The sequence below is a fragment of the Cygnus atratus genome, chromosome Z (assembly GCF_013377495.2).
Source record: "Cygnus atratus isolate AKBS03 ecotype Queensland, Australia chromosome Z, CAtr_DNAZoo_HiC_assembly, whole genome shotgun sequence".
In the NCBI taxonomy this organism is placed as follows: Eukaryota; Metazoa; Chordata; class Aves; order Anseriformes; family Anatidae; genus Cygnus; species Cygnus atratus.
The window spans coordinates 60,539,692-60,551,773 of record NC_066396.1 but is presented as its reverse complement, the minus strand read 5'-3'; the positions used below and the strand labels follow the sequence as shown (position 1 = coordinate 60,551,773).

Here is a 12,082-nt window from a genome sequence, read left to right as displayed (position 1 = left end):
AAAGACCAAAGTCTGCCCTGCAGAAATCCAGGGTGCCAGTTCTGCTAATCCCCCTCCTTATTTTTCCAAGAATTGAAAACTCTGTTAATTCAGTATTGCTGTGCCTGAGATGGTCTCCAACCTTCACATTGCCCACAAGTCCTTCTGTACTTACTATCAAAAGGTCCAGTGGGGCACTGTCCCTAGCTGGCTCACTCACCAGCTGTGTCATGAAGGTATCTTCCACCCACTCTATAGACTGTTTCCCCTCTGCTGTGCTGTATTTCCAGCAGTTGTGTAGTAAGCTGAAGTTTCTCGCAGTCACAAGCCCACAAGAACAAGGGCTAGTGATTGCGAGACTTCTCTGTAGAATATTTTGTCTGCCTCTTTGGCGTGGTTAGGTGGTCTATAACAGATGTCTACCAGGATGCCTGCCTCATTGGCCTTCCCCCTGATTCTTACCCATAAACATTCAACCCTGTCTTCACCATTATTATTCTCAAACTTTCTCATCCAGATAATCTCTGACTTACAGGGCTAATCAGCAGCTATGTAGAGGAGAAAGCAAACGAAGGGAGCACTTCTGTTGAGCCTGAACTCTTTAGCTGTCTGCTTTATATGGTTTCCTGGCTCCCAGTCTGCTTGCACACAGAATTAGCACACTGAAATGCAGCACACCCTGCCTCTCGCCTTGCTTAAGATGGAACACCATGGGGAAGAATGACTGTAAACGCAGATGGGCTGAGGAGCAAGCACTGAGCAGAGGGCGTGAGAACCAGGGCAGGGCTGTAGGGACAGGGGTGACCACGTAGCATGAGGGCTGCTGCTGGGAGGCAGCGGGAACATGGACACAGTGACAGGAGACAGGTGCCACAAGGCCTCACAACCCAGCGGCGAACACCCCACAGTGGCGCCCCTCTCCCCCTGGGACATGGAGGACGCCCCAGCCCCTCCCTAGCCCCGCCCCTCCCCGCCCCTCCCCGCCCCCGCGGCCGGCACGGCCATTACAGCCCCCTCCCCACACCCCCTCTAGTTCCCGCCCCCCTGCCGTGATTGGTCGCTGCGCCTTCCTCCTGGCCTATTAGTGGCTGCCGCCGATCACCGTCGTGGGTAGGATTGGCTGCGCTGACGGCGGCGGGCAGCCGGCGGCGGCTGGGACCGGACCGGGCCCGTGAGTGAGTGATGGCCGGGGCCGGGGCCGGGGCCGGGGCCGGGGCCGGGGCCGGGGCCGGGGCCGGGGCCGGGGCCGGGGCCGGGGCCGGGGCCGGGGCCGGGGCCGGGGCCGGGGCCGGGGCCGGGGCCGGGGCCGGGGCCGGGGCCGGGGCCGGGGCCGGGGCCGGGGCCGGGGCCGGGGCCGGGGCCGGGGCCAACGAGAGGGCCGGCGGGGCTGTGCTGGCCCGTCGGGCCGCCGCTGGTACAGCGGGGCTGACAGGAGCAGCGTTCTGTGCCCTGTCAGTGCGCGAATCGCGAGGAACACGTAGCTGCTCTGCTGAGCGAGCTTCACACCTGCAAAGTGCGTATGTTTAAACTTCCCCAAGCGTATAAGTGTAATAAGTTCATGCGTAGTTGAGTCAGGCTTGTACAGAACTGCCTGCTCTTTCTTGCCCGTTAAAGAAAGGGAGATGTCTGAAAAGTGGCTCAATAAAAATATGGTTTTAAAGCTTTATTAAAATGCCCAGTCGCTGTGCCACTATGAAATGGGACCACTTTTTCCCCCTTGCCAACGCAATGTAGATAGCATGCAGAAGTTCTTTGCAGGTGAAGGCCTCATCAAAATAACTTGTGTGTTCCTGCCTTGTTAAGCTGGCTCCTCCTACAAAAACACTTTCTTCTGTAAAAACAATCCAGTGTAGCAAATAAAACATACCTATGTGACGTATTAAGGTTAATTCAGCAAATAGTGCGATGGATATTGGCAGCAAAAGAAATAAACTGCTATTGCTGCCATTTTTACAAAGTGGTCTCCACTGTGATCCATAGTATTTTGCTGGGTTGCATGTGTTTTGATTCTTGGTCTCTTATGTCCCAGGAACCTTGAACAAAAAGTATTTTCGTATGAAAGTATTACTGTGCTCTACAGCAGCAGCTGCCAGAACCCCGTTGTACTGAAGACAATGCGTTTGTAAGAGGGACAGGCTATGGCTTACAGTTTGCGGTGTAAGTACAGTTTGTTCGCCAGCTGAGGTAATTGGAGTTGTGGATGCACTTGAGGTTACATGCATAAAACTTGCAGTTCAACAGGGGCTTATCACAGTATTTCTAAGTAATATTTTGAACAGAGCACAGTGAGTAAATGTGTTCAAATTGATATATTCACTGATATCTTAATGATGCCTCTCCACTTTTGTGGATTGGACTGTAAAATTCTGATGGAGTTTACTGTGGTGTTGTGGTGATGCCTCAGCAGCCTTTTGTTTATATATTTAGTGGTATGTTTGAACAGGTCCAGATTGTATGTGTCAACTGAAATTGATACAAACATTTTAAAAACTCAGTTCATTTGAACATTGTTTCAAGATATTATAGAAACACCTTTGAACATGTCCTAAACATAAACCCAAATCACTGGGGGAGGGGAATGCTTGCTAACCCTGGTCTTCTGGTCAGAGCATTGGTGGACGGGCGATCCTTTGCATGTCCTTAAAACACACACAGGCCTGAGCTTCGGGTGGTACTTTCTGTCAGTGTTTGTGGTTTGGGTCTCTGTGCCTTTTGATAGCCTGAACTTGAATGAAACACCCTTAATGATGTTTTTCACAGGAATATCCTGAAGTGCTAGGAGTAATGCAATGCTCGTTTAGTGCAGGGGCACTTCCTGAGCCATCAAACCTTTGCTCCCTTAAAGGCCCTGTCTGGTTGGCTGCTTTTGTGGTACTTGTGGAGCAGGTTATAAGCTATTTATACTGGAAACAGATGTAATTATTAACAAGTTTGTAGCAATGAGTGGAATAATCTGTAAGGACAACAGAGTGGGCACATGAGTTCTTCAAAGCTTGTGTCACCGTGGAGGAAGATATTTGGGGTTTCTGCTGCCAATAGTATTTATTATTCCGAGTAGTTGTTCTAAAACAGCTTTTCCAATCTGATTAATTTCATGCGTGATATTTTGGTACCCTTATACAGTGTTTCAGGTAGCAAAGTGTGTGACTATGGAAGCAGAAAGAATTCCAGCTGGCACATACGCGTGTTCTTTCATAGGTACTTACAATTATTAAAAAATGGTCTGGAAAGTCTGTAGTGTTTTAGCTGCTAAAATCCCCTGTGGTTTTCATGTATTGCTGTAACATCTGCAATACCTTTGTGCTAGATGCTGTGCAGGAAGAAAAAAATCCAAGGTGTTAACTGATTGAATATGAAATGATGTAACTACTTGATAACATAGAAAAGTGAAGTACGGAGAAATGATTCTGATGCTGATGGTGGACTGTGGATGATTGCTCAGGAGATTATTGGTAATCAGCTACACCAAAATGTCCTTCCCCATCAGCTTAGTGTCAGAGGTTAAATAAACCTGAAATAATCAAGAGAAGTTTCCATAACTCAAATGATTTCAAAACATCAGCAAAAGGCCAAATAAGCCTTTTGTTTTAATGGCTCTGTAGTTGTCATTGTATCATAAACAGGCGAGTCTTTATCACATGTTTGGTGCGCAAGGTATTTGTAGCTTGGTAACAGCTTCAGGCTGGTCGGGTAAGAATTTTAAGCAGTTCTCCGAGTCAGGAGTCTGCAACAGTAATTTTTTTTTTGACTCTTAAAAATTGACTCCTAGGTATTAAATCTATAGTGTGTCTCTAAGACTGGCATAAGAGGCTTCAAGTGAAAGGTGATTTCCTTTTTTAAAAGGAGATGACAGGAAAATCAAGTATTTGTACTACACCCAGTGAAGTTGTTGCCATTTCATAGAGCACTTCAATTGTGTAACACTCCAGAAATTTGTAAGAAGTAGAAGATGTGCAAAAGTAATAAAAAATGAGAAGTTGATCGGTCAATTTATCATCTAAAGTATGTGAAAGCAAATAGTGATCGGGAGTCACACTGTAGGGCACATCTGACCCTACCCACCAGGGGGCTAGAAAAAAGCACAGAGATGTTTCCCTCTCCAGTATAGTAAGGGATGATGTGAACCCCATTTCTATGTTCTTCTAGTATATACATCTGAAATTCAGGTGGGCTCACCTGAGGAGTGGTAGCTGTTCTGCTCTGCCAGTATCCCAGCACTGGGAGTTTGTATGAGCCCTGTTCTCTGGGCTGAAGCATGATGATCTTCATTCCCCCCCTGCAATCCCTTTAAGCTGCATGGTGTTACAGCAGGTAGAAACATTTCCCTTTTGTCACTTTCACTTGTGTTGTTTCTGAATGTCAGGGAAATCTTCCTTGCTGCAATTAAAGACCAACTTCTTTTTTTTCCTCTTTGTGTGTGTGGGAGGTATGGTGCTTAAACCTCTTTGCAGAATGCTAGATCCAGTTTTAACGTTGATCAACATAGAGGGATTACTTTGCATGCCTTGCAGCCCTCACTCTAATACCGCTCAGTTCATTGCTGTTTGCTGTGACAGAGCAGGAGTATTGACTTTTGTAACATGTGGGCCTCCAGAGTCCTGTGGAGCTGTACATCACCAATTATTCTTGCTTTGACAATTTGCACTGTTGTTTATCCCCACCTGACAGTGATTGTCCTGCTCTTCTCTTTTTCAGAACTGTCTCAATTTCTTCCCAGGTGCATTAGGATCACTTCACATTATGCGTCTAGACTTCAAGAATCTTGAAGGCCCAACCAACTTCAGGAGAGGTCTCCTGTCTGTCAGCTGGATCAGAGGCTTTTGTTAGCCCTGTATCCAAGAAATGGGGTACTGTTTGTGAAAGGAAAATGTTGTTCAAAGCAGTGAGTTTTCACTGTTCTTCAGGGGAAAAAAAAAAAACCACTTTTGAAAATGACTTTCAGTATTTCTTGAAGCAGATGAGGGTTCATTTGGTTTTGGGTTAACTTGAATTTAATAGAGGCAGTTGTGTAAGATGAGAGAAAGATGACAATGGAAAAACACATCTTTGGGCATGATCTGCTGCTGAATTGTATCACTCCTAAGAGTTTTGAGTACTTGTACTTCCACCCTGTGATTCAGTTGTCATCTCATATTTGCTGTGTTTGCCAGGGAGAGGGGAAGTGACTGTTCCAACTTCTTAAAGTATGTTGAGGTTACCTGCACTAACAAAACATAAAACTGAACCTTGTCTGCTTAAACTGTTCAAACGTTTTGACACTTTGTTCAGTTCTGGCTTCCATTTGTGGCCTTTCAGCTCTAAAGAGATACATCCTCATCTCTAAAGTTTGTAATTGGAACTGAAATTGAAAAGCACAGTATGGAAGTCAGAGGCAAAGGGAAAAGAGGATGGATCAGGGTGGGGGAAGGTTTTGGTGGTGTTCTTAGTGCACAAGTAATTCTGAGTTTGAGAGAGAAAAGGAGATAAACCGTGTGCTGGCAGTCTGAAAAAAGGAGTGAATTTCTGGATATCATTTTAAAAACAGGAGATGAAAACTACTCCTTCCACACCATTAGTTTGGTACACGTTTAGTGTGTGAGATTGCAGGGAGGAGAGATGCACGGGTTCGGCGGGCAGCTGGCACCCCGAGGTGTTGTGTCAGCAGTAATGTTTGTGTGCTGGGTCCCGCGGGGATGGAGCTTTCTGTCCCGCAGCAGCCCATGCAGTGCTGTGCCCTGCACCTGCAGCCCCAGACACCAGCTATGTTTTGTCTGCAGCGGGGTGGTGCTGGCGCAGCACCAGGGCTGGCTCCCCGGCCCCCCAGAGCAAGCAGGATGGGGTCAGCAGCCTGAGGGGGGGACGCGCCAGGGCAGCTGACCCAAACTGCCCAAAGGGATGTTTGGGGAAGGGGTCCTTGTTAGGGAAGCGCCTGTCCTCCCAAGCAACTGCGACACATTGAGGCCATCCTTCCCAAAACGTGGCCAAAATTTACTCCTTGGTGGGAAGTACAGAGTATTTTTCTCCTTTTTCTTCTGCACAGTCTTTGCTTTTCTTTTCCTCTGATTAAACTGCTCCTGATCTTAACCATGACTTTGTTTTATTTTTTTTGCTATCCTATTTTCTCACCTTGTCCTTCTGAGAAGGGGGAGTGAGACAGCTGTGTGGTGGAGCTGATCTGCCCATCAGTTGTTAAACCACCACACACATCACTGTGGGGGCTACTGCCAAAGCTAGGCTTCTTTATTTTTCAAGCTGTAATGCTCATTTACTAAGGCAGGGTGGGACTTGCACTTAATTGGTTAGTGCATGTGATACATACACCATCCTTATCTTTAAAAGCTTTTAGTGCTTCAGTTCCTTAATCTTTCCTGTCTCTAGAGTTGAGTTTTAATGTAGAATTTCTGCTGAAGCTATTCCTCAGGATAAAAACTGGAGAAGCAATTATTATGGTAAGTCAGAGCTGGCAGTTGGTAGGACAGATTTGCATGTCCTACCAAAGTCAGGGTTGAGTCAAAGTCAAGGCAGACGAAAGCAATGCGTTTAAATTATTTTCAGTTCTATCTAAGAAAGTAAAGTGAGTAGGGCTAAAATATGAGCAAGGTAGTGCAAAGAAACCAGGCATAATGCAGAAGCTGAACACACATTTGGACCAGCTAACTGGTAGGAGGACAGTGGAAAAATCAGTGCTGGAATGGTTACAGATCAGTACTCAGCGGGGAGAGAGTTCATGGCTAAGGGATGCAGGTATTTGGTAGCAGAATTTGCGGTTTGCCTGGTGATCCCTGCTTCTAGCTGCTTGCTTCTGGCTCTGTTCAGTTGCATCAGCACAGTTGAGGTGACAGTCATGTAAGCTTGAAGTTGGGGGGAAAAAAAAAGACCCTAACAAAGGGGGATTTGGTGAAGCTTTGTAAGTTCACTTGGTCCAATTTACAGCTTGGCAGCCAGCTACTGTAACTGCAGCTGAAGCAGCATCAGAGCAAGCCTGTCTGACCCCGGCAGTTTGTCTGAAGTGAACAGACAGCTGTGCGGGGGATTCTCTGCACCCATGCTGGCTGGAAAAACCTGGGTGAAGATTAGGAACCATGCAGGATCTTCAGCTTAAGGAGAATGTCTAGGGATAGAAAGGGACTGTGACAAGATGGTGGTTTGTAGCAGCTCACCCATTCTACATGGGAGTTGGTGACTGGGATCTATTTGCAAAGGGATTTCTGCATTTGAACTAGTTTTGTGTTTCTCCTTTTTGCGTCTTTACTAAATATCAATTGCCCTGTGGCTATATTTAAAGCATTTTATTCAAAGCAACCATTTAGAATTTCCTGCATATATTTGAATTCACTATTACTTGTACAGTACCAGAGCCTGTTCCCCTTAAAGTCTTTGGCAAACTTTTTTACAATTTGGATAGAGTTGTGTTTGTATATGCTGAATATCAGCATGTATATGCTGATATGAGTATATGCTGAGTATCAGCATATACATCCTTAATTGATATTAAGGATATGCAGACAATGCCCAAAATATTAAGTGTCGTCTTTTAGTGTGCATATTGACTAATGCAGAAATAGAACTACTTGAATACTATTTGTATTATTATTCTTTAATGGACTGCAATATATCAGAAAATAAGTTTTGCACTTGTGGCACAAAAATGGATATATAAAACTGCAAATTTTCAGGGAAATCCAAAATGGAAACTGTATTTAGTATTGAAGTGGAAGGAAGCCACTATCAATTTAAACATCTCATTGGTGTTCTTTCCCTCTGTTTTGGTCTTTGCAAAGTGATTCAGATCAGTATCAGAATACTTTGCAGTGGCCTTTCTTCTACGAGTCTTTCATTTTAAAGAATGTGTGTGTGGAGGATAACTTTTTGTTTGCTAGTAGTATTTGGTTTTGTTCATATACATGGTTATTACCTTCTTAGGCAATTCCAAGGGATGTCTGCTCTGTTAACATAGTCTAACACTTGAGCATTTTTATGGTATTATGCTTTCCAAGACAAATTGTATTCATCAGCAAGAAACAAATAGGAGCGTAAAACCTTCCTCAAATTTATCTTTAGACTTCTCCTGTTGATATAAAAAGCTTTTTTCTGAAACAGCATTTTAGGATTTCTGTCATCTAAATTGTTGATCATTTTTGCTCTAAAATGCAAATGGTTAGTAATGTGCTTCATCCACTATCACCAACCATTACCTTGCTATTATATCTCTAAGAGATGATATGGTTTAGGATGTCTCCTTTTCCTTCTGTCTGTTCCTCTGTCTTCCCAAAGAACAATCTTACTGCTCTATCTGATTTAATACTCCTTGGAAACTGGGACCTTGGTGCAGTGAAGGGGTGCACTGGACCTGAGTCTCTCCCTTCCCTTTCTGCCCCAGAAATGCCCAGCCTTCCTCTCTTCACCTGTTTCCAGACGCCTGCCTGTGTGCTGCAACTGTATTTTCCATCCACTGTTCTTGCAGGGAGAAGGAAGAAGGACAAGTACAGTCTGGCTCTGACCTCTTTGCCCTCCTGCTGCTGGAGCTGAAAGGCCATACAGCAAGCCCTGCTCTAGGGAGCATGGGGAGGGCCGTGTGTACACAGAGCAGATACTGAGGGAAGTGTGAGAACCGAATTCTGGTACAGCATGCGCTTAGGATCACATTGCCACCTGGTATTGTTATTTTACTGTCACTAGCATTGATTCTGCTTATATCAAAATTGATAGGGTCAGGCTTGTAGTGCCTGCTAGGTATAAACATGTTGGCACCAAGTGTGCATGCGTGCTTTTAAGTTAAGAGTTTAGTTTAAGATGACTTAGCAAATAATTGTGAAGAGCCCTGTGGTGTTCTTGGAGTTCAAAAAATATAAATTTGATGTAGTTAGTATTTTTATTAGCTCTCCAAATAACGTTAAATTCTGAATTGTTTTTGTCATTCAAGTGGACAAGGTGACAATAAGCATTTCTTTTCTTCAGGAAAAAAAAAGATTCAGATATCTTTAATTGCCTGTACTGTATTTCCAAAGTTAGGCCCACAGTGGAGGAAAAAATACATGGTTCATATTTGCAGAAGGGATCCTTTGCACTACTGGGATCCCGGAGACCTAAACTGGTCAGTCTGTTTGAAGGTGTAACTAGGTGATGTTTCAGATGTTAACAAAGTCATCACTTTCTGTAATCTGAGAGGTGAATAAAAAAAAGTTCACTTTCACTTAATGTGAATTCAGTGGAAAGCCATCCTGCCAGCTTATTGAACTGGGACCACAGGCTACTTTCAGCTTCAGGCAGAGATAAGGAGCTGTACTAAGTGAAAACATTGACTTAGTGGAATTCATGTGCTCAAAGGAGAGTGCAAAATGACCTGGAAGGTTAATTAAAAGACAATAATTAATGACTGAAACATAAATCCTTGAAGCACACTCCATTTGTTTATATCCACATAGTTGAGCTGGTACTGTTTATGGAAATAATCACTTTTGTTCTCAAATATCATAATTAGGAGTCTGAAGTCACTGCTAAGCTAAAGACTTTGAAGAAGAAACTTTTGGATAAATAAATCAGGTTGTTTAGTAAAATGTTTAATTTCAGATAAAATTAGATAGGTAAATCCCAGGCAATGAAGCTAAATTCTATCTGAACATTCATTGTCTTGAAATGAAATTTGCCAATGTATGTAGTGTGGAGCTTGTGAGCATAGTAAAGTATTTCAAGAATTTCAGTGCTGATCTGGCTGTAGTTGGGAGAGGGGAACTGTGACAATCTGCTGTTTTAAATTATTCAGATACTTCCTTTTCTTTCTATGCCTTTCTTCTGTGAATTGAAATAGAATAATCTCTCCATCCTCCTGAGCACTGGTGCTTGCAAAACTGAAAGTTCTCCATTCAAATTCATTTTTTTAAATCATCTCTTCTTGGAAGTTTCCAATACCTTCGGGAAGCAGTTAATACTAGTTAATATAGTTTAAAGATAACATGAATATTTTTATCTTTTTTCTGAATTGATCAAGGATGTGCTTTAGCAGTGATTCAGGACTAGCCAGGTTAGGGAGAAGGTGTCAAGAACTTGAGTTGTTTTTGTTTCACCCATTTGACAGCCAAATGCACTGTTAAACCTGTGCAAAAATATGTAAATTAGTTCTGTAATCTAGAAGACAGTAAGCGTGTCTGTATTATATGCATTTACTTTTTTCAGACCTTGAATGTGAGTTTCTGTTTTAATATTGTGGCAGAAAAGGGTTTATTTCTTAATAGATGTAAAAGACAAGAGCAGCTGTGTAAGATAACTGAAATTACTTTTACTTTTGTGTTGAGTATTGGTGAGATCACAGCCACAATACACACAAGTTCTACTTTTTTGAAGGATCCCGTGAAAAATTTGAGGAGGAATGGGAAAATGTTCAAAGGTATTAAACAGTTGGAAAAAATACTTCATGGAGAGACAGTTGAGACTCACTTTATATATCTTAACTAGCTTAAAAAAATACAGACAACAACAAAACTCCAAAACTTCTGCAGCAGTAACTAATGACCAATTTTTATCTCACTTTCCACTAGATTGAATAACTGGAAGCCAGGCACCTCTGAATGTAAAAGTAGGCCTGAGTTCAGAGTTATATGGAGCTTTTTTTTAATACCACAGCTATTAATTTTTAGAACAAACTGCTAAGGAAGCAGTGCTTAGTATTCTCTAGAGTTACCTTAAAGACATGAAGAGGTAGAATAGAGTTTGGTTTTGTATTTTTAAGATGTCTGAAATCAAGCTTTTTTCCTCAAAACTTTTATTATGCTTAATTTAGGAATAATGTACTTAAAATAATGTGGTGTGATGCAAAGGATGGTGGGTGATTAGGTATTTCAGCAGTTTTACTGTGAAATGCTGTGAATCGATGAAAAAGCATCAAATTGCTTTTTTCTATACCATATAAAGTTCATTTTCAGATCTTCAAGGAGATATGGTCTATTTCATCTTGATCAGTCATAATGGTCACTTCTTGGGAGCTATCACAGCAACAAATGCTTGGAGCATTTGTTGTGAAGTAAGAAGACTCGGAACAGGAAAGATGGTGAGAAATGGTGACTTTTTTTTCTCTGTATGACTTTAATGTGATAAACCTGTTAGTGTAGCAGGGTTCTGCTTCTTTTTTTGTGTAAGCAGAACAGCTACAATTTATTCATGAGATAGTTTCCTCCCTGGATCACTTAGTCAAAGAAACATTCTTTGTTTCTTTGTCTTATTGAATGTCTTTGGAGAGTCTCTTAATGTTTTCCTGGTTCTTAAGGGAGCCAAAATTTTCTGAAGAAAAAAATCCTTCCATAGGAACCCTTATTCACAATTGCATAGTCACTAGTTTGCAATTGTGATTTGTGTTCTGAATATGCAGCTCCCATCAAGCAGTTCACAATTCTGAGCTGGAATAATGCACGCATATCTTCAACAGTACTCCATTTCTGCACAGCTTTTTGTAAATAAAAGGATGAGGTTTTATACCATTACTCATTAATGTCACTAATGGAAATGCAAATGCCAATGGCCAGTTCCACCTTTGAAGTTGAAAACCTGTAGGAATTTAAATACAGATTTGTTGGAACACATTTGTTTTTGTATCAGCCAATTAGAAGAGTGAAACTTAAATATGTGAACCTCTTCTAGTAGGATTATATGCTTCTATTTTTTCTTGTTGCACATCTATGCAATTATCACCATAGAAAGTTTCAAAGCAACCATAATATAGCCTAAATTTAAAAAATGTATTCAGATACTTTTTGGCTAGCGCTCTCATTATATTCCTTAAACTTCAAAAATTGCTAGGTACATAACGAAAGATTTTCAGTATTTCAGCTTTTGGAAGAAAGGTAGTATTTTCTTAAGATGTCTCAGATAAGCTGTGGTTTCTCTTTCATTCTATTTTTTCTGCCAGTGCTTCTATGGATTGGACTGCTTGAACAAAATGGTGCTGTCCAAGTAGGTCAGAGCATTTCTGAGAACCACAGGTAAGACAAAACTGCCTTCTTCTGTGGTGGTCAGCATTGCTCCATGCAGAGGTTCGTATATCACAATAGGTATTTTGCACCCACCCAGAGGGTGGTGATTTGTGATCTAGGCCATGCACTCCTTAATTCCAGGAAGCCCTTCCTGTTCTTTC

The 12,082-nt window shown here is 42.5% G+C and overlaps 1 protein-coding gene across 6 annotated transcripts in view; it reads left to right on the top strand.

Moving 5' to 3' along the window:
• Nucleotides 1-1,071: 1,071 nt before the first annotated feature.
• PJA2 (praja ring finger ubiquitin ligase 2) overlaps nt 1,072-12,082 on the top strand; it is a 37,815-nt gene continuing 26,804 nt past the window's right edge. For 2 of the 6 annotated variants that reach the window (XM_035562600.2, XM_050716505.1), the window contains exons 1-4: nt 1,100-1,150; nt 2,009-2,136; nt 10,867-11,002; nt 11,858-11,930. Coding sequence is in view for 2 of the 6 variants with exons in the window: in XM_035562599.2 (XP_035418492.1) it covers nt 2,118-2,136 (19 nt within the window). In the remaining 4 variants the exon portion in view is untranslated. Of the gene's footprint in view, nt 1,155-2,008; nt 2,137-8,471; nt 8,614-10,866; nt 11,003-11,857; nt 11,931-12,082 lie in introns of those variants that run through there. The other 4 variants (XM_035562602.2, XM_035562601.2, XM_035562599.2 and 1 more) reach the window with 4 other exon arrangements.